Here is a 22,200-nt window from a genome sequence, read left to right as displayed (position 1 = left end):
ATGAATACTGAATTATGTATTCTGTAATCCCTATTATGTGGGAGAGTCTAGGACTAGAGGTCATAGCCTCTGAATTAAAGGACGTTCTTTTAGGAAGGAGATGAGGAGAAATTTCTTTAGTCAGAGAGTGGTGAATCTGTGGAATTCTTTGCCACAGAAGGCTTTAGAATCCAAGTCAGTGGATATTTTTAAGGCAGAGAAAGATAGATTCTTGATTAGTACGGGTGTCAGAGTGTTTTGGGGAGAAGGCAGGAGAATGGGGTTAGGAGGGAGAGATAGATCAGCCATGATTGAATGGCGGAGTAGACTTGATGGGCCGAATGGCCTAATTCTACTCCTTTTCCTCATGACCTTTTGACCTTATTTTAAATCTATGCTGAACTCCAGAAATTTAAATGCAATGTTTTAACATAGAACTTTGACATACAGGAAGGTCATGCAGGGAATGCCACTGGTTTCAAACCTCTGCAAGCATGTCATCCTGCTGAGTTGCCGAGCTGTCAGTCAGCTGTTGGATCTATGCGTCGCTGTGGTTGTGTATGTGTTGTGTCATGGAAACTGGGATGGAATGGAAAACTGACAACAGCTGCTCTTGCTTGCTTTGACTTCAAAACGTTTAGAATGACAAACTCTTCATTGGGACAGAGGACCTCCCAGCACAATGGAGAGATGAAGAATCGGAGGTGAAACATTATCCTTTTTGTCCAGAAGTAAAGGAACACACAAAATTGGCCATGCGGCAATCCGGTCTTCTGTTGTCATGCTGCCTGTTGTCGACATCTGCCGCACAAATAAAAACCAGGAGCATCCACGGTATAATAAGCTTCCCATGTCTCTGTGGATCATTAAGGTTTATAAGCGTGTGTGGCCGAAGTCTGCCTCCGTTTTGCCAATGGATCTTGCTGCGTCTTGTGGCCACATGACACTCACAATCTACTTGACAGTGAAATTGTGATGTTGTTCCCTTTCCTTTAATAGTTCACAAACAGGAGAAGGCCAACGCATGGTACTTGAGGCAGGATTATTCAAGCTTTTATATACCACAACTATTTAAATTTAACCCGTCCTCACGTGATGCCCAATGACGCACAACGTCAGCATGTTTCACCCTCTGCTTTCTCACTAATGCCTTGACCACATTCAACCTCTATTATTTCTTTATCTGCTGCCTCCATTCTCACAGTTATTTCTGCTACTCTTTTCAAGTTCAGAATAGCCTCTGTCAGAAGCTCCTGTCATAGGACATTTAAATTGAGGACACAGTGAAAATCTATTTAGTGCGTGCCTTCTGGAAATACTCCAGAATTATAGTTCTTTGACTTCCCTCAGAATGTAAAAGGGAAGCAATTCTCCTCCCTTTAAACCCTCCTGACTTCTGATGTAACTTTAAAAATTCAGAACTGGGAAATATTTGCAGGCCCCTGAGCTGATTTCTTTACAGATCAGCAAATTTGCATTAGCAGATTTTAGCAGGTGTTACTTGCTGTCCTTATCAAAACTAGCACTGGTTTCAAGGTCCACTGGAAAGATAAAATTATCTTTGGTTTTAATTGCAACTAGGCTTTATAACTGTCCAGACACAACCTGCTGCCAATGTAACATTCCTTCTGCAGTCCATGAAATGTCCACATTGCTTCATTGTTGTGTCTTTATCGCTTTAACAATATAATCTGCCTTTATTATGCAGAATATCATATGAAAATCACTATTCCTGCTCCAGTGTAAACTCTGCTTAAAGCTGAAATGATGAAAGAAACTTTAGACACAAAATGACCCGAAACGTCACCCATTCCTTCTCTCTAGAGATGCCCGCCTGCCCTGCTGAGTTACTCCAGCATTTTGTGTCTAACTTCGGTTTAAACTAGCATCTGCAGTTCCTTCCTACACAAAGAAATTCTTTATCTGTGGGATCCTGAACTTGCTTTTAGTGTCAAACTAAAGGAAAACTTTTTGATTTGCTATTCATTGTGATTTTATATTGGTAACAATACAGAGCATCATGAGGAAAGGAGAGAGATGAGAATCATCCAGTCAGATGAAGGAGGTTTCACTCAGGGTAGGGGAATCAAAAACCTGGGGACATACGTTTAAGATGAGGGGGACAATATTCAACACGAACATGAGGGGCAAATTTTCCACAGAGTGGTGGGGATATGAAATGAGCTGGTCAGAGGAGGTAGTTGAGGCAGGTACTATAATAGCATTTCAAAGACACTTGGACAGTTACATGGATAGGAAAGATTTAGAGGGATATGGACCAACCACAGGTAAATGAGACTAGCTTAGATTAGACCATCTTGGTCAGCAAGCACAAGTTGGACTGAACGGCCTGTTTCCATGCAGTATGACAATATGATGTTTTGAGTACTTGATCACCACTTTGCACTGCATTGCACTATTTGTACAGCCCAGCAGAGATTCACATCACATCCCTCACTTTAGGAACATATCGAGCATAAGCATGGATGCCAAAAACAGTACATTTCTTAATTATGCGTGTTAAAAAAAACAGGCATCACTAGCATCAATGCTTATGCATCAAGTGTCTATGGAACTGGTGTGCTACAATGTTGAGAACTATATTCTGCACTCTGCCTCTTCCCCTTTGCTCAACCGATTGTACTTGAGTTTGAATTGATTGTATTTATGGAGTGTTATCTGATTTGATTGGATGGCATGCAAAAATGACGTTTCGGGTCAAGGACCCTTGGCTGCAGAAGGGTCCCAACCTGAAGCATCGCCCATTCATGTTCTCCTGACCTGTTGAGTCACTTTGTGACTTTTTAACTGAAAATTGGGAAGTGGTTCAGTGTCCTTACACGTTTCATGTGATGAGAGTGCCATTAACTTTCATGTGCCACTAACAGCATTCAGGATTTCTGCCATCACACTGGGCAGCCATAGCGAGGAACTAATTTTCGTTGAACTCCTCATGAGTGAAGCCCACCTTATCAGTTGGAAGGCAGGTTATGATGGAGAGTCAAACCAGCCTGACTGCACAGTGTTACACTTGATTCCAGCAATCCACTGAAGGCTGGGTTATGTAAGAACAGCTCGCAGCGATTCTATTGCTGTATCATATAACATATAGTTTAGAAATTGTATCGCAGCAAGATGTGAACCAACAAATTCTTGATCCGCTCAAGTTATAAACTAAACTACACAGACTTTTCAAGAGCCCCTGGCAGACATGAAAGGTCAGAGGCAAAGGTCAGTAATGTGTTAACACACAAGTTGTCACTAATGTCAGTTGCACAACACTTAGAGGTGAACATATTCCAACCTCTAGCATTAGCAGAAACAGCACACTACAAAGACAAATTTCACCTCTCAAGATAATAAAGTCAAGAGGGCGGCACGGTGGCGCAGTGGTAGAGTTGCTGCCTTATAGCGCTTACAGTGCCAGAGACCTGGGTTCGATCCTGGCTGTATGGAGTTAGTAGCTTCTCCCCGTGATCACATGGGTTTACTCCGCGAACTTTGGTTTCCTCTCACACTCCAAAGACGTACAGGTTTGTAGGTTTATTCACAAAATGCTGGAGTAACTCAGCAGGTCAGGCAGCATCTCGGGAGAGAAGGAATGGGTGATGTTTCGGGTCGAGACCCTTCTTCAGACTGATGTCAGGGGGGCGGGACAAAGATAGGTGGAGACAGGAAGATAGAGGGAGATCTGGGAAGGAGGAGGGGAAGGGAGGGACAGAGGAACTATCTAAAGTTGGAGAAGTCGATGTTCATACCACTGGGCTGCAAACTGCCCAGGCGAAATATGAGGTGCTGTTCCTCCAATTTCCGGTGGGCCTCACTATGGCACTGGAGGAGGCCCATGACAGAAAGGTCAGACTGGGAATGGGAGGGGGAGTTGAAGTGCTCGGCCACTGGGAGATCAGTTTGGTTAATGTGGACCGAGCAGGCTTGTAGGTTAATTGGTATCAATGTAAAAATTGTCCCTAGTGTGCCTAGGATAGTGCTAATATGGGATCAGAATCAGAATCAGAATAGCCTTTATTGTCATCCAAAAAAACAAGTCTTTTGGATGAAATTCCGTTACCCACAGTCCAACAATAAGAGCAATGAAAATAAGCAATTACACACACAATCACAAACCAACACAAAACACAAAAAAGATCACTGGTCGGTGTGGACCCGGTGGGCCAAAGGGCCTGTTTCTGCACTGTATTAAACTAAAACTAAACTGAAAGTATTGTGTAGGAAGGAGCTGCAAATGCTAGTTTACACCGAAGACCGACACAATATGTTGGAGTAACTCAGTCAAGCAGCATCTCAGGGGAACGTCTGAAGAAGGTGTCTCGGCCTGAAATGTCACCTATTGCTTTTCTCCAGAAATGCTGCCTGATTCGCTGAGTTACTCCAGCATTTTGTGTCTACCTTCAAGCTCAAGAGGATGTGCTGGAATTCAGGTCCTGTATTAGTAAAATGAAGCTTTAAGCTGGAACTAAGGAATATTGCTCTCAAATAGGGAAGGGAAGATCATCTGATCGAGCAGTCAAGTATTGGCCTGCATGAGAAGTCATGAAATGACTTTTTGAACTCAGCTTTTGTCATGTGAACAAAACCAGAATACTGGAGGCAGACATTTTACAACACAAACTATGATTGGAAGATTCTTGCCAAAATAATATTTTTCTTGAAAGAGGGGAATTTGAAACCCAAGCTTTGATATAATAAAATATAATTTTTGGCCAAAGATTTACAATCAGCAACATGCAGAGTAACAACAACAAAAAATCATCGCAGAATAGTAAAGATGAATAGGCAGCAAATTGTTGAACTGAAATCCCGTTTGTAGCCAAAATCCAAAATATGCTTGGATCAGGAGTTCGTTAATCTGCAATCATTTATTTTGTACCGAGTTATTTGCAAGCTGAACAAAGGACTTCACTGTTCAAAAATGTATTTGGGAGGTTTGTCAACAGTACTCACAAGCATATTTTCTTCAGAATAAAAGTCTGTGTCTAGAATGACACCATAGATGTGTTTTGCTAATAATTAGATCCCGTGATGTTATTGCTTGCTTCTCTACCGGGAAGAACAATGTAAAGATTAAATATGCAGTATTTGTTTTTTAATTCATTTTGGGGATGGATCATTGCATTAGCACTTGGGTGAAGATGGTTGCTAATATTTCATCCTTTTCAGCCGCCTCCTTGATGCCTTGTTCCATGTCCACTACCACTCTCCAATTTTAGATAATCTCTAACAATCCTCCCTTCCACTCCTCTTTCTCCCCCACACCGGCCCCCACCCTTGTTGTCCCCTCCCCTTCCCCCTTCCCGCTGCCCTGCCTGGGCTCCCATCTATGACTATCCTTCCTCCTCCCCCTCCACCACATTCCTTTCTCCGGCTTCACAATTCACAACTCTTTAATCCTTCTGTTTTAATCTCTGGCCTTTGCTCCAATTATCCATTTGCCTATCAAACTCCCCTTGCCTTTCCTGCCACACCGTGTCCTGAATCTCCCAGCTCTCTTTCCCTCTGCCCCCACACAATCAGTCTGAAGAAGGGTCTTGATCTGAAACGTCACCTATCCATGTTCTCCAGAGATGCTGTCTGACCCGCTGAGTTACTCCAGCACTTAAGGTCATAATGGACACTTAGTGCCTTTTTTTGTAAACCAGCATCAGTAGTTTCTTGTTTCTACTATTCACTGCTCTTTTTCCTTGGGAGTTAATGGAGATGCAAGAAGATTTGCTTTCACTCCAGCTTTCTCAGTTCTGAGTTGGCTAATGAGGCAGGTCAGGCAGCATCTCTGGAGAAAAAGAATGGGTCATGTTTCAATAGACAATAGACAATAGGTGCAGGAGGAGGCCATTCGGCCCTTCGAGCCAGCACCGCCATTCAATGTGATCATGGCTGATCATTCTCAATCAGTACCCCGTTCCTGCCTTTTCCCCATACCCCCTGACTCCGCTATCCTTAAGAATCGGGCCGGGACCCTTCTTCAGACTCAAAGTATGGGGTGGTGGTGGAGGGGGGGGGGATGGGGGAAGGGAAGAGCTGGAGGCGAGAAAAAAATCAGGATCATTCACGTCCAGCCACTAGTGACCTTAGGCAGGGCAGTGCCTGGTTTGTCCATTGATGAGAGTTATCCTCATATCCACACCAGATCCTGAAACCAGTAACAGTTGCTACTTTGCTGCATGAATTGTGATCAAGACCAGATACTCTGGCTAGAATGAGGTTTCAAAACCGCTTACAGCACTTCTGATCTGCACCATCAGTGAATTGAGATAAAAGCACGGACCAGGCCTGAATGCATGTGTTGCAATTAATTGTTGGAAACACTAAAATATGATTTAAAGACACTCATTCCTTATTGGACTTAAATAATAATTCCTTCTAAGTGTTTTGGCTTTGTGCTTCCAAATTATTTCATTCCTGATTAGTATGCGGTTTTCCGAGGTGAGTTAAGTGATGCGGTCTATGTCTCCCACACTGTAATATCGCATCAAATATGATTTGATTTCCAATCTTGCTGTTAGAGTTTCTTAAAAACCGCTTCGTATGGAACTAGAATTGTTGAAGATAATGATCAAATGTTAGATTTTCCTCGTTTGGAGTCATTAAGCATAGTCTGAAGTAACATGAAGCCACAGAGGGCTGAGGAGGCCAAGTCAATGGAAAATTTTAAGGTAGAGATTAACAGATTCCAATTTTATACCATAAGAAATTCTGTTTTTGGGGAGCAGAAACAAAACAAATATCTGTTTTTTGCAGCAAAAACACACAAAAACAAATTGTTAATATTTGGAGCTCTTCCATCCAATATTAATCTCCACAGTCATTCCCCCCCACCCACCAATTTATAACCCCATCCATCCAATACCATTAAACTCTCTTCACTGTTAAATGGAAGGAAATGCAGCTCATCTGCGCAAAATTCTCATAAACAACAATGTGGTGAATTTGTTTTAATGATGTTAATTGAAAGAAATATTGACCAAAAGAACCACAATTACTCCATTACTCCTCATCCAAATAATATCACAGAATATTTTATATCCTCTGTAAGAAACGGAGAGCCCTCGTCACTTTCGATAGATAGAATCTCTGATAGCGTCACATTGGAGAATCAAGCTGGATTATTGTGCTCCAGACTCTAGTGCATGACTCGGGGTGGTGCATCTGTGGAATTCATCACCACAGATGGCAGTGGAGGCCACGACATTGATTATTTTTAAGGTGGAGATTGACAGAGTCTTGATTAGTAAGGGTATCAGGGGTTACGGGGAGAAAGCAGGAGAATGGGGTTGAGAGGGAAAGATAGATCAGCCATGATTCAAAGGCGAAATAGACTTGATGGGCCAAATGACCCTAATTCCACTCCTACAACATATGCATTCTCAACCCACAACCTCGGATTCATAAGGAAGGGTCCTATCTACTGAACAACATTTGACAAAGCGAATTTTCCCTCTCCCCTGACGCTCAGTCTGAAGAAGGGTTTCGACCCAAAACGTCACCTTTCCCTTTTCTCCAGAGATGCTGCCAAACCCATTGAGTAACTCCAGCATTTGGTGTTTATCTTCTGTATAAACAAGCATCTGCAGTTCCTTCCTACACATTTGACAAAGCTATATGCTCCAAAGGTTTTGCTTATATGGAGTATGTGTTAAATTAAATGCATTTAAACTGGATCCCTTTTCATAGAGCTTTCATAACTGCCCAGTATGTTGATTTGCAAGCACTAATTATTATTAGGCAGCATCTCTGGAGAAAAGGAATTGTGACATTTCAGATCGGAACCCTTCTTAAGACCGGCATTCGGTTAGTTTGAAGAAGGGTTCCAACCTCAAACATCATCTATTCCTTTTCTCCAGAGATGTTGCCTGACCCGCCGAGTTACTCCTGCATTTTGTGTCGATCTTCGGTATAAACCAGCATCTGCAGATCCTTCCTACACCAATTGTTTTCACCTTTGAAGCAACATTTATATAACTCATGATAAAATAAAGTCAGAATGAAAATAACTATCTCACCTGAAATTCTGCTTCAGTAAAGCATGTCCTCCTTTCAATGATTTTTGATCAAATCTTGTTACTATTTGACCATTGGGATACCCCCAATTTCAAGAACTATGGCAGCAGGGTGAAATATAAGCAGCCCACACAGTCAGATAAGGGTCAGGGTGCCAACAGCATTGCGAGTTAGAAAAAGCAATGAATCCTTAACTTTAGTTAAGGACTTAACAATAATCAATTTATATTGAATAATGTTTAAAATGGACTCACTTAACATTCCTTCTTACCACATGAGTTTCTTCCAAAACCATGTGCAATGCTTGGTTTGACATTACTTTCCCTGCCACAATACATTTTCTGTTATATGTTGCCTATTTTTAATTAACCCATACAGATACCAGTAAGCTTAAACCATGACATGCAATTGAAACAAAAATCAGCTAAATATGCTGAAGGCATGCAGTGATACAGTGGTGCAGCTGGTAGAGCTGCTGTCTCACAGTGCCAGAGACCTAGATTTAATCCTAACTTTGGTGCTGTCTGCAGGGAGATTGCATGTCCTCCCTGTGACTATATGGGTTTTCCTCAAGTGCTCCAGTTTTCTCCCACATTCCAAAGGCAGGCATATTGGTAGGTTAAGCCCATTATATATTACCCTTAGTGTGTGGTCATAGAGTCAAAGAGTTATGAACAGGCCGTTTGGCCCAACTTATCCATGCTGAATTAAGTGCCCTCCTGAGCTAGTTCCATTCACCTGCATTTGGCCCATATCCATTTAAATCTTTCCTGTCCATGTACCAATTCGATTGTCTATTAAATGTCATAACTTTACCTGCCTCGACCGCTTCCTCTGGCAGCTCCTACCCATCATTTTCTACATGAAAAACTTGCCTCTCAAGCCCCCCTTTAAATCTTTCCTTTCTCACCTGCAAGCAGTGTTCTCTAGTTTTAGATTTCCCCGCCCTGGGACGAAGACTCTGACTTTCCACGTTATCTAAGGGCTCCTTGATCTTATGAACCTCTACATGGTCACCCCTCAGCCTGCTTCGATCCAGAGCAAAAAGTCCTAGCCTATCCAGTCTCTCCTTATAACTCAAGTCCTCCATTCATTGTGACTTCTTTGCGACTCTTTTCCGCACCCTCACACCCTCACCATGCCAACTAGAATCAGTTAACGCCCAACAACCTTGGCTATGTTGGAGGTTGGGTTTTGGTTCCGTACTTAAATAAAATCTTGATCAATATCTGCAATATCTCTGACAATGAGCTCCTATGTTCATCGCCCATTTCAGTGCTGTGATTAGGTTTTTGAGGCAGCTCAATTCTGAACTGAGTATCAATGGCTAGGTTAACAGTAAGTAGGGTCCATTTGAAGATACATTTAGCTGCCCTTTTCCCTCCATTCCAATGGAGCCACTGAGCAGTTTAAAGTAAATTTGCTATTAATTCTGGTATTGCAGACAGAAGAACTACAGATGAAAACTTCAGGTATAAAAAAAAGCAGAAGCAGATAAGGGACTTTTGACTCCACATGACTGCTCTGCCATTTAAAAAAAAGGATGGCTGATCTTTAATCTTGGTACCATTTTCTTTTACCAACCCTTTGTTCCTTGATATGCAGAAATCTTTATCTTCTAGTTATAACCACGGTGGAGGAGGCCATTCAGGCTATTGGGGAATGCTAGCTCCCAAGGAACAATTCCCCCGCCTTATTCTCAGTACTTCTACAACATATTTTTCTCTCACACATGCCCATTGACTTACCTTTTATTCCATTATCATACACCAAATGCTAGTTTACAGTGGCCAGTTTATGTCTACCACGTGGGAAGAACCTGTGGGAAACCCATGGAAGCATATGCAGAAAATGGCTTGTAGACACAACTGGAGATCAGGAAAAGACACAAACTGCTGAAGTAACTCAGCGGGTCAGGCAGCATCCCTGGAGAACATGGATAGGTGACGTTTTGGATCAGGACACTTCTTCAGACTTATTGTAGGGGGGAGGGAGTGAGGGAAGGAGGATGACCACGATCAATCTGAAGAAAGACCCCAACCCAAAATGTCACATATCTATCTCAACAGAGATGCTGCCTGACCCCCTGAGTTACTCGAGCACTTTGTGTCTTTTTTTTTGTAAAGCAGCATCTGTCGTTCCTCGTTTCCCACTGGAGATCAGGGTCAAGCTTGGGTTGCTGCAGCTGTGCGGTACCAACACTCTCTCCTGCACCACTCTGCCCATCCCTCCTGCACCATCTCACCACCCTCAGTCCATTACGACTACCGCAGGCACCTGATTGCCTGCGCCCATTTCCAGAGGTGACTGGCTCGTTCTCAGTTGCTTGACTGACACCAGGTTCCTGCAGTTGCCAGGACCAGCATTTTTAAATAAGGCTGGAGTGTAAAAATGACCCAGATCTTCCATTCAAGAGTTAGGCCGAGCTAAAACCTAAGTCACCCCTCACTACCCGTTAAAGTAGGCAGTATTATTCAGCGCAAAATCAACTTGATTTGACAAACACCGAGACTTTTTGTACCCTTAACACATGTTCAGTGTTAATGCACTTCCAAAGATTTGCAATAAACTTGCTTGATATTATTCTCACAATTACACATTAAATTCACAGTTCTTGTGCTAATACTGTTTTATTTGTTTTCCCTGCGGCGTTTCACTTTATTAAATATTCTTAACGTCGCCTAGCTCCATTGCTCATTTGTTTGCTCCTAAAATTCATCCCAGTCCATTAAACCCAGGCTCGAACAGTATGTACCAAGACTGGTGTTATTAGTCACTAAACTGATTCAAGCCCAGATCTAAAATATTTTTATTATGCTGGAATTCAACACCACAGGTGAAAATGTTGTGTTTTTTATCAAGTTCATTTCCACTGCAGGTCCGAAGAATTCAGCCCCGCCATCAATGCCTTGGTTGGTTCCACATGGAGTAACTTGGTTTCCAAACCATGTTTGTCTTTCAACAAACAAATGTCTAAAAATTAACTAAGCTGCACTGCGGTGAGCACCGGGTCCACTACCTGCACATGAACAGAAGCCATGTCGAAACAAAGAACTGCAGATGTTGGTTTACATCAAAGGTAGACGCTAAGTGCTGGAGTAACTCAGTAGGTCAGGCAGCATTTCTGGAGAAAAGGGATGGTGATGTTTCGGGTCGGGACCCTTCATGTTTTGGGTCGGGACCCTTCTTCAGACCCATAAAAATGTGCAATGTTATTCAGTTCAAATCAACTTGATTTGAATAACACATCCCATTTGCACTCTTGACACAAGAATGCTTGGTATTTATGCAGTGCCAAAATTTTGCAGTAAACTTACAAGATGTTACTCTGATGTCGTACTGAAGAAGGATCCCGACTCGAAACGTCACACATCCTTTTTCTGCAGAGATGCTGCCTGACCTGCTGAGTTACTCCAGCGCTCTGTGTCTACCTTCATGAACAGAAGCCCTCAGGTGCATGTGAAACTGGTTTTATTATCATCACTAATGCAAATGAACTGCAGTTCACTTAAGAGCAGTTGACTGGAGAGGATGACCTGGGGTGCCTGGCCATTGTGAAGCACGATGTGGTCCTTCTGTATGCTAACAGCAAGTGGGTGATCCAGAGTGAGGGCAGTAAAGCCAGGATGGAGGGCAGAAGTCTACGTCAAGGCGCATTGCTGTTGGAAAATATTCAGCTCCTGCATGATTCAGGCAAGCCTCTTGGGTATGAGAAAAGATCAATTGGACTCTAAAATGACCCAAGGAATGGAGGGGGAAATGGCTTGCTCGAATCAAAAGCAGGAACTTCTAAATATATCATGCTTTAACCAATGGCAACAATGTCCCAAGAGGCTTTATGGATTTATTGAGTAAAAATGGATGTCAAACCTCCAGAGGAGTACATGAGACCAAAAGGCATAGGAGTAGAATTAGGACATTTGGCCCATCAAGTCTACTCCACCATTCGATCATGGCTGATCTATTTTTCCTCTATCTCTCATTGTCCTGCCTTCTCCCCATAACCTTTGATGGTCTTCCGAATCAAGAACCTATCAGTCTCTGCTTTAAAAATACCCAATGACTTGGGCTCCACAGCCATCTGTTGCAATGAATTCCACAGATTCACTGCCCTCTGGCAAAATAAATTCTTCCTCATCCCCATTCTAAAGGTACGTCCTTTTATTCTGAGTGCGCCCTCCGGTTCTAGACTGTTCCATTACTAGACACATCCTTTCCATGTCCACTCTATCTAGGCCTTTCACTATTCAGTAGGTTTCATTGAGGTCCCCCCTCGTCCTTCTAATTTCCAGCGAGTACAAGCCCAAAGCTATCAAATGCTCCTTATACAGTAACCCAATCATCCCGGGGATCATTCTCGTAATCCTCCTCCGGACCCTCTCCTATGCCAGCACATCCTTCCTCAGATATGAGGCCGAAAACTGCTCACAATATTGCAAGTGTGGCCTGACCAGCACCATATAATGCCTCAGCAATATATTCTTGCTTTTATATTCTAGTCCTATAAAAGTGAATGCTAACATTGCATTTGCTTTCCTTTCTACCGACATCAAGATATCTTGTCAAAAGATGGCAAAAGAGCTTTAAAAAGAGTCTTCAAGGAGCAAAGGGTGTTCATGATTCAGCTGAAAATATACTGGATCTAGAACAGAGCAATCACATTCAGAGATGCTCAGGAATTAAACGAGCACAGATACCTCACCGCGATACAGGACACAACCAATTTGCTTTGGATGAGTGGATTTAAAATCCACCCAATTGTCCTGGTCCCACACACCCTTTTACAATTTTCTGCTTTTCATTAATTACTGTATTTACAGAAACATATGTAAACACTGTAAGATCGTTTGCAAGTACTGAGTACATTGCTAATAGAGAACAACACAAAAAATAAAGCAAATAAGGATCTCCCAAAGGGTCACAATTCCAACATGACATTCTTTTATTGTATCTTTTCCACATCCTATAGGATTTTTTTTTAAATTGCATGCAAAGCAAATTCCACTTCCAATTAAATATATTGAAAGTAAATTCATGACTAATACCGGTTGCAAAGTGCAGCATCTGAGCTCAAGATAGTATTATCCCAAAGTGAGGGGGAATCCAAGTGACAGGGCTCGGAAGAGTACCTCTGATACGTTGCCTAGAAATTTAGAAGGACTATCTGCCAACTATAAATAGGGTGCAGTCCCAATTTTCCCACCTCCCTCATTGCAGGTTTTTACCAGCATCTGCAGTTATCTTCTTATCCCTCATTGCAGACATTGGACCTTTTCTCTGGAACTGTAACGCGACAGTGCTGTGAACAATATTCTGCATGATGGTATTTTTCTCTTTGCACTTTCCATTGCATTTGTGTATTGGCTTGATTGTTTAGTTTAGAGATACAACGCGGAAACAGGCCCTTTCGGCCCACCGGGTCCGCGCCGACCAGCGATCTCCGCACATTGACACTATCCTATACCCACTAAGGACAATTTTTACATTTATCAAGCCAATTAACCTACACACCTGTACGTCTTTGGAGTGTGGGAGGAAACCGAAGATCTCGGAGAAGACCCACGCAGGTCACGGGGAGAACGTACAAACTCCGTACAGACAGTACATGTAGACGGGATCGAACCCAGGTCTCCGGCGCTGCATTTGCTGTAAGGCGGCAACTCTACCGCTGCGCCACTGTGCCACCCTAAATGTAAAGTGTGATCTGATTTAATTGGATAGCACACTGTAAGCTTTTCGAAAGCTTTTCACTGTACCTTGGAACACGTGACAATAATAAACCAAAATCAATAATGCTGAGATTGACTCTATTTTAGACCATTAATGGCAGGCCATAATCCTATCCAAATCTGAGCAGCTGCTGCACCTTCCCTCACGACATTTTCCTCAAACCTTCTCGCCAGCACTGCAGCACAGTTTCACCAAGCTTCCCGTTGCAGTGGAATGATTTACTGCTCAACCTAACGTCGCCTCTGGCTCACAATCAAGGTCATCGCAACCTCAGTAATCGAATTACATTATGCAAACTGCCTACAAGCCACTCAGAGGCCAATAGAGGCCAAAAACCGAACCATTAATGCCTTTTTCACTAAGTACACAAGAACATGACCCTTACACTCAATGTCCATGAAACAAAGGGCTTCTGCCAACATTTCCCCACTGGAAAACATTAACAATAAAACATACACATTTCTAGAGTAACTCAGCGGGTCAGGCAGCATCTCTGGAGGAAATGACGAGGCAATGTTTCGGGTCACCTTCACTGAAACTTTGCTTATCCATGTCCTCCAGAGATGCTGCCTGACCTGCCGAGTTACTCCAGTGCTCTGTTTATTTTGATGAATGAGCATCTGCAGTTCCTTCTGTCTCAACAATAAAACTGACCCATTGGCATGTAGGCCATTGCCCATATCATAATGTTATGGAGCTATAAAGTCCCAGAGCATGGAGACTGGTCCTTTGGTTCACCGTGTCCGCACTGAAAATCAAGTATTTATTTAAACTAACCCTGCATTAATCCCATGAACATCTCTGGCAATAAGGCAATTTATAGTTCCAAGTTAACCCTTCCAATCCACCTACTTTAGGATGTGGGAAGAAACCCGAACATCAGGAGGCAACCCATGTGGTCACAGGGATAACATTTAAGCTTCGTGCACACAGTTCAGCAGGTCTGGATTGAACCCAGATCACTGGAGCTGTGAGGCAGCAGTTCTACTAACTGCACCACTCTGCGACCTTGGGAATCTGTTATCAGGCAACCGAACCATTCCTTCACCAACGAGAGCGCGGTCCTAACCTTCCATCTACCTTATTGGTATCTTTAATCGGACTTTACTGGACTTGACCTTGCACTCAACGTTACAGGCCATTCAGTCCATCAAGTCTACTCCACCATTCAATCATGGCAGATTTATCTTTCCCTCCTAACCCCATTATCCTGCCTTCTCCCCAAAACCTCTGACACCCGTACCCGTAATATATACATAAAGAGTATTAAGAAGTTAATATAACTATAATCAAGGACGATACTCACCCCAGTCATTCCCTCTTCTCCCCTCTCCCATCAGGCAAGAGGTACAGAAGTTTGAAAAAACATACCTCCAAATTCAGGGACAGTTTCTTCTCAGCTTTTATCAGGCAACGGAACCATTCTATCACTAACTAGAGAGTGGTCCTGACCTACCATCTTCATTATTGGAGACCTTCAAATTATCTTGAATCAAACTTTACTGGACTGTATCATGCATTAAATGTTATTCCCTTTATCCTGTATCTGCACACTGTGGATGGCTTGATTGCAATCATGGATAGTCAGTTCACTGACTGCATAACATGCAACAAAAGGTTTTTAACTGTACCTTTGTCCTGCCCCTCCTCACTCCCACATATCTCCCCCCCCCCCCCCCCCCACCCCATAATCAGTCTGAGGAAGGATTCCGACCCGAAATGTCACCTAACCATGTTCCACAGAGTTGCTGCATTACTCCAGCACTATGTATTGGTGTTTTTAGCATTAAATAATTGTTCTTGCAACATCAACATAAAAGTTATATAACTAATCTCCTTCCCAAGATCGCATTAGCTTTTCCTGCTTCCATTTAAAGTTGCAAAGGATGCATTTGGTGAGCTTGATTCCAGCCCCAAATTCTTTACATTTTAGCTCCTAACGAAGCTCCAAGCCGTCTGTTTTTTTCCATGTTACCATTCAGCCAAGTGCTGATACATGGCTAGTCAAAGGATATCTTTGTTAAAATCTTTGTTTTAGTGTTGCTTTAGTCTTTCAAAATATACATGTTCATAAGTGATAGGAGCAGAATTAGGCCATTCGGCCCATCAAGTCTACGCTGCCATTCAATCATGGCTGATCTATCTCTCCCTCTCAAGCCGATTCTCCTGCCTTCTCCTCATAATCTCTGACACCTGTACTAATCAAGAATCTATCAATCTCTGCCTTAAAAAATATTCATTGAGTTGGCCTCCACACACTTCTGTGACAAAGAATTCCACAGATTCATCAGCCTCTGGCTACATAAATTCCTCCTCCTCTCCTTCCTAAAGGTATGTCCTTTTATTCTGAGGCTATGGCCTCAGGCTTAGATTCTCCCACTAGTGGAAACATCCTCTCCACATCCACTCTATCCAGGCCTTTCACTATTCAGTAAGTTTCAATGAGGTCCCCCCTCATCCTTCTAAACTCCAGCGAGTACAGGCCCAGTGGTGTCAAACGCTCATCATATGTTAACCCAATCATTCCTGGGATCATTCTCATAAAGTATTTGCTGCTGCCATTAATCACCTGTTATAGGAAAGATTTATTTCACAAAATGCTGGAGTAACTCAGCAGGTCAGGCAGCATCTCAGGAGAGAAGGAATGGGTGACGTTTCGGGTCGAGACCCTTCTTCAGACTGATGTCAGGGGAGCGGGACAAAGGAAGGATATAGGTGGAGACAGGAAGATAGAGGGAGAACTGGAAAGGGGGAAGAGTGGGGCAGAGGAACTATCTAAAGTTGGAGAAGTCAATGTTCTTACCGCTGGGCTGCAAGCGAAATATGCCCAAGCGAAATATGAGGTGCTGTTCCTCCAATTTCCGGTGGGCCTCACTATGGCACTGGAGGAGGCCCATGACAGAAAGGTCAGATGTTATTGAAAAGATGTTGTCAAGCTGGAAAGGGTGCAGAGAAGATTTATGAGGCTGTTGCCAGGACTCGAAAGCCTGAGCTATATGGAGAGGTTGAGCAGGCTAGAACTATTCCCTGGAGTGCAGGAGACTGAGGGGTGATCTTATACAGCTGTCCAAAATGATGAGCAGAATAGATCGGGTAAACGCACAGTCTTTTGCCCAGAGCAGAGGAATCGAAAATCAGTGTACATAAGTTTAAGGTGAGGGGGGAAAGATTTAATAGGAACCTGTGGGGTGATTTTTTACACAAATAGTGGCGGGTATATGGAACGAGCTGCTGGAGGAGATGGTTGTTGCAGGTACTATAATAACATTTAAGAGGCATTTGGACAGGCACATGGATAGGAGTTTAGAAGGATATGGGCCATACACAGGCAGGTGGGATTAGTGCAGATGGGGCATGTTGGTCAGCAGTCCGAGAGGCCTGTTTCCACGCTATGACATAATTGATAAATTTAGCACCAGGTTTACATTAGGATTCTTCAATACATATCAGCATTTGAATTCACACTGAATATTTCCCCTCTCTCAAAGTATAACTTAGATTACTACCAGAATTGTTTGGCAATAAATAAACTATTCATGAGATCTCCAATCTTATCACAGCAGCTTGTGTAAAACAAATGTTAGGATTCTGCAATTAAGCTTGAGTAATAGTCCAAGACTTCACTTGCATTGGGTTATAATGATGTGGCCGACCACATTAAATGGAATTTCAAATTTACATTCATGAAAGAAATGTAACCCAGCTAGAGGATGTTGCTTTCCTCCGTTCTTTAATAAGAACTCCATGTTACATGTCCCGATACTCGACAAGACCAATCTGACAGGATTTGAGAGTTTAAAATAATTACCATCAAAAAAGAAATAAAAAGCACAGCTTTCATTTATTTAGGTGGAGATGTATTTGCTAACCGCGATAGTACCCTGATGGGCTCCGTATCCCGGTATAAAATGCAATCGGGAATCATTTTGTTTATCTGTCTTGGCACTCAAACTTTCGCCCACATTTGGGGTGTCCAAAGACAGCCACTTATATCATTGAAGGCAGAGCCTTGAAATGGTTCAGACCTCTTTTTGACCTGTGCACTTGACACCAAAGATAGACACAGTATGCTGGAGTAACATACAGCATCAAAGGAATCGGTTATGTTTTGGGTCAAGATCCTTCATCAGACCCTGCTGGGTCCCTGACCCAGGATCGAGACCCTAGTTTCCACCAGATAGATACTCAATGATTAATGTTTTTAGAACTGAGATGAGGAAACACTTTTTCAGTCAGAGAGTTGTGAATCTGTGGAACTCTCTGCCTCAGAAGGCAGTGGAGGCCAATTCTCTGAATGCATTCAAGAGAGAGCTAGATAGAGCTCTTAAGGATAGCAGAGTCAGGGGGTATGGGGAGAAGGCAGGAACGGGGTACTGATTGAGAATGATCAGCCATGATCACATTGAATGGCGGTGCTGGCTCGAAGGGCCGAATGGCCTCCTCCTGCACCTATTGTCTATTGTCTATTGTTTATCCAACTCTTTTTTTTTTGTTTTATCCCCAATTTCCAAATTCACTTCTGACGATCGGGGGCTCACAATATGAACAATTCCATCCCTATATGCTGACTTAACAAAGCCGGAAGCAAATCATATAACATAATACCTAACCGAAAAGAGGACACTATTTTATGAAAAAAAATTGTTGGTAGGGCTTTTCCAGGTTGTTTCAAGGATAGATTGTAGTGCAGAGTTCCCACTCTCAGCCTCAAAGTCATCGGATCTACTTTCTGTTCAGACTTGGCCTGTGTACAAAATCATGAGGGTAAACGTACAGAGTCTCTTGCCCAGAGTAGGAGAATCGAGAACCAGAGGACATAGGTTTAAGGTGAGGGGGGAAAAGATTTAATGGGAACCTGACGGGTAACTTTTTTTACGCAAAGAGTGGTGGGTGGATGGAACGAGCTGCTAGACGAGATCGTTGAGGGAGTATTGCATTAAGGAAGTATTGCAGAGTTACAGTGCCTGGATATCATGATAATATTGAAGTTAACTATTTCTTCTTAGTGGCTTATACATTGAGAATGCACTGCGAGGAGCAAAGTTGATGGTGCATTTCACAGGGCAATTTATACTGCTGTGCATTACATATTATGCCTGAATTACGTTTAATATTTTCAATTGAGGTGAAGATTGGGAGAGATAAGTGATGTGGGGTTGAATCATTATTGTCCACTTTACGCCATCACCTGATATCATAACCAGCCAAGAGACTGGATCGCATTCCAACTTTAACTGACTTTGTTATTTATCTCGATTTACTATATTTGAGCTCAGTTGTGAATAAAGTGGCTGCTCACCTGTCTTCAAATCAACAGTGAGTTCATTGCAAAGGAATGAAGATAGTTAATAAATGTGGCTGTTTTAGTGTTTACAAACTCTTGAACCGATGAGAAAAATAACATTCTTCCACAATGTTGTCTCGAGAGCAGTTATCAGCAGGGTAAAAATGTAACAGGTCCTCCGATCCCGAACAAATAAATGTAAGTCTAACAGTTTTAATCAGAAGAGTTTCACTTTAAAAAAATAACTTTGTATAATTTTAACTGATTTACCTTGGAACTCCGTTTGGGTTCCCACGATCCAGTGGACTTATGGGTAGTATTCCCTTGGCAACAGTGACATTCCACTTTGGATGACTGAGCTGCCAGGCCAGGGGCTTTGCCCGTCTTGGGTACATGGGAATCCGGCTCATCTGTTTTTATTACCAGCATTTTCTCTGCTTTGAATCTGTCGCTCTTCTTCCACTTTCTGACCTGTGCAAAAATAATAAGGTTAATTGATTGCAAGACCAGGAGACTTGGAACATATTTCTTCAGTCTTAAAAGCAGGCAAGTGAAACAATTATTGGCACCAGACACAGATTAGCTTAGTTTAGAGATACAGCGCGGAAACAGGACCCTCGGCCCACCGAGTCCGTGCCGACCAACAAGCCCCGGAAAACCCCCCACTATCCTACACACACTACACACTATCCTACACACACTAGGGACAATTTACCGAGCCAATTGACCTACAAAACTTGTAAGTCTTTGGAGTGTGGGAAGGAACCAGAGATCCCGGAGAAAACCCCCGCAGGTCACGAGGTAAACGTACAAACTCCATACAGATAGCACCCGTAGTCAGCATTGAACCTGGGTCTCTGGCACTGTAAGGCGGCAACTCTACCGCTGTGCCACCATGCAGATAGTTGAACCTTTGCCTGGGTAGTGGGAAGGGCATCCCACCCACATTTGCTCCCATGAAAAAAAGATGGAATTGACAATTGCAACACGGTAACACAGCAGATGCTGGAAATCCGAAATAAAACTGAAAGTGCGGAAATTCTTAGTTCTGATGAAAAAAACTTCTCAAGCTGTAATTTTAAATCTGCTTTCTCTCCACAAATGCCACAATTTTATTACCAATTGGGTTTTAAATGTTTCATTCGTTTATCCGCAGACAAAATGAAACTATTGATTTGCCACAGAGTACAATTGTACAATTGCCACATGTGAAGGGTTTGGGGGAGAAGGCAGGAGAATGGGGTTAGGAGGGAGAGATAGATCAGCCATAATTGAATGGCGGAGTTGATTTGATGGGCCGAATGGCCTAATTCTGCTGCTATCACATGACTTTATGAATAGATGAGTGCATGTATGCATAACACAAATAATAACTGACATATTCTTCCATTGAGCAGTTCTTCAAATTTTACCTCTTCCCTGACTTCCAGTCCATCGGGCGCCAGCAATGGCTGCCTCGCCAACAGTCTGTCTGTCCCTTCCTTCGTTGTTGTTCTAATAGTGTGTGTTAAATATATGTTTTAGAGTTCTTTAGCTGGTTTTATGTGGGGGGAGTTGGGGGAAACTTTTTAAAATCTCTGACCTCGACGGATATGCAATATTTTTTTTCCGTATCGTATCTTCGTCCGCACTGCGGCCTAACATCGAGGAGTTGGAGGCCTCTTGCTGGAGATCGATTTGCGACCTCCAACCGCGGGAGCCTGCGGACTTCAATATCGCGGAGCTCGCGATCCCTTTGCCAGGGATCGACCTCTGAGCTCCAACCGCGGGAGCCTGTGGACTTTAACATCGTGGAGCTCGCGGTCCCTGGTTAGCGACCGACTTTGGGAGCTCCAACCGCAGGAGCTTCGACCACCCCAACGCGGGAGCTTCGATCGCCCCGGCGTGGGGGGTTCGACCGCCGGTTGCGGGAGCTTCTATCTCCCCATCGGATGGTTCGACTGCCCCGACAGCGGGAGAATAAAGAGGGAAAAAGTTTGGCTTTTTTTGCCTTCCATCACAGTGAGGAATGTGGGGAATCCACTGTGGTGGATGTTTATGTTAACTTTTATGTAGTTGTGTGTCTTGTTGCTTTTTTTTTAGTATGGCTGTATGGTAATTCGAATATCACTGTACCTTAATTGGTATACGTGACAATAAAAGACCTTTGCCTTTGAAACCTTTTGAAGAAGGGTGTCGTCCCGAAACGTCACCTATTCCTTTTCTCCAGGGATGCTGCCTGTCCCGCTGAGTTACTGCAGCTTTGTGCGTCTGTATTCAAATTTCAAGCTCCATATCACATTTTATGCCTACTAGTGTCCTTTTGTTTGCAGGAATAGGGGTTTCACACCAAGTGTTATCATCACGAGCATTGGCGCATCAGCATTTCAGCATGATTGAGACTGGGGCCAGGGAGAATCTGCAAAGGAGATTGCCAGGATAGTTCCAGTGCCCTGGTGCAATGTGGTTCACAGTCTACCAGTGCAGAAAAGTGCAAGTTAATCTTTGGCAACAATCTTTGTTTCAACAATTAATTCTGTGAGCTCATGATATAATCGCATTTAATTTCAGGAAAAGATTAGGACGGGCGATCTATCAGCTCTGAAGTGTGGGGGCAGGAGCGTTTGAGACTAGTCTGTTCAAAAGTTCACAAGTTCACAAGTTCACAGAAGGAGAATTAGGCCATTCGGCCCATCGAGTCTACTCTGCCATTCGATCAAGTCTCTGCCTCCCAATCCCATTTTCCTGCCTTCTCCCCAAAACCCTTGACACCCATTCTAATCAAGAATAGACAATAGACAATAGACAATAGGTGCAGGAGTAGGCCATTCGGCCCTTCGAGCCAGCACCGCCATTCAATGTGATCATGGCTGATCATTCTCAATCAGTACCCCGTTCCTGCCTTCTCCCCATACCCCCTGACTCCACTATCCTTAAGAGCTCTATCTAGCTCTCTCTTGAATGCATCCAGAGAATTGGCCTCCACTGCCTTCTGAGGCAGAGAATTCTACAGATTCACAACTCTCTGACTGAAAAAGTGTTTCCTCATCTCTGTTCTAAATGGCCTACCCCTTATTCTTAAACTGTGGCCCCTGGTTCTGGACTCCCCCAACATTGGGAACATGTTTCCTGCCTCTAACGTGTCCAACCCCTTAATAATCTTATACGTTTCGATAAGATCCCCTCTCATCCTTCTAAATTCTAGTGTATAC

At 43.1% G+C, this 22,200-nt stretch overlaps 1 protein-coding gene across 2 annotated transcripts in view; it reads right to left on the bottom strand.

Moving 5' to 3' along the window:
• Positions 1 to 22,200, bottom strand: part of sgk1 (serum/glucocorticoid regulated kinase 1) — a 112,636-nt gene that overhangs the window by 44,603 nt on the left and 45,833 nt on the right. For both annotated transcript variants that reach the window (XM_078399761.1, XM_078399763.1), the window contains one exon: positions 19,280 to 19,480. In XM_078399761.1, the coding sequence (XP_078255887.1) occupies positions 19,280 to 19,480 (201 nt within the window). The remainder of the gene's footprint in view (positions 1 to 19,279; positions 19,481 to 22,200) is intronic.

The sequence above is a fragment of the Rhinoraja longicauda genome, chromosome 5 (genome assembly GCF_053455715.1).
Source record: "Rhinoraja longicauda isolate Sanriku21f chromosome 5, sRhiLon1.1, whole genome shotgun sequence".
NCBI lineage: Eukaryota > Metazoa > Chordata > Chondrichthyes > Rajiformes > Arhynchobatidae > Rhinoraja > Rhinoraja longicauda.
This window is presented reverse-complemented; position numbering and strand designations above follow the sequence as displayed.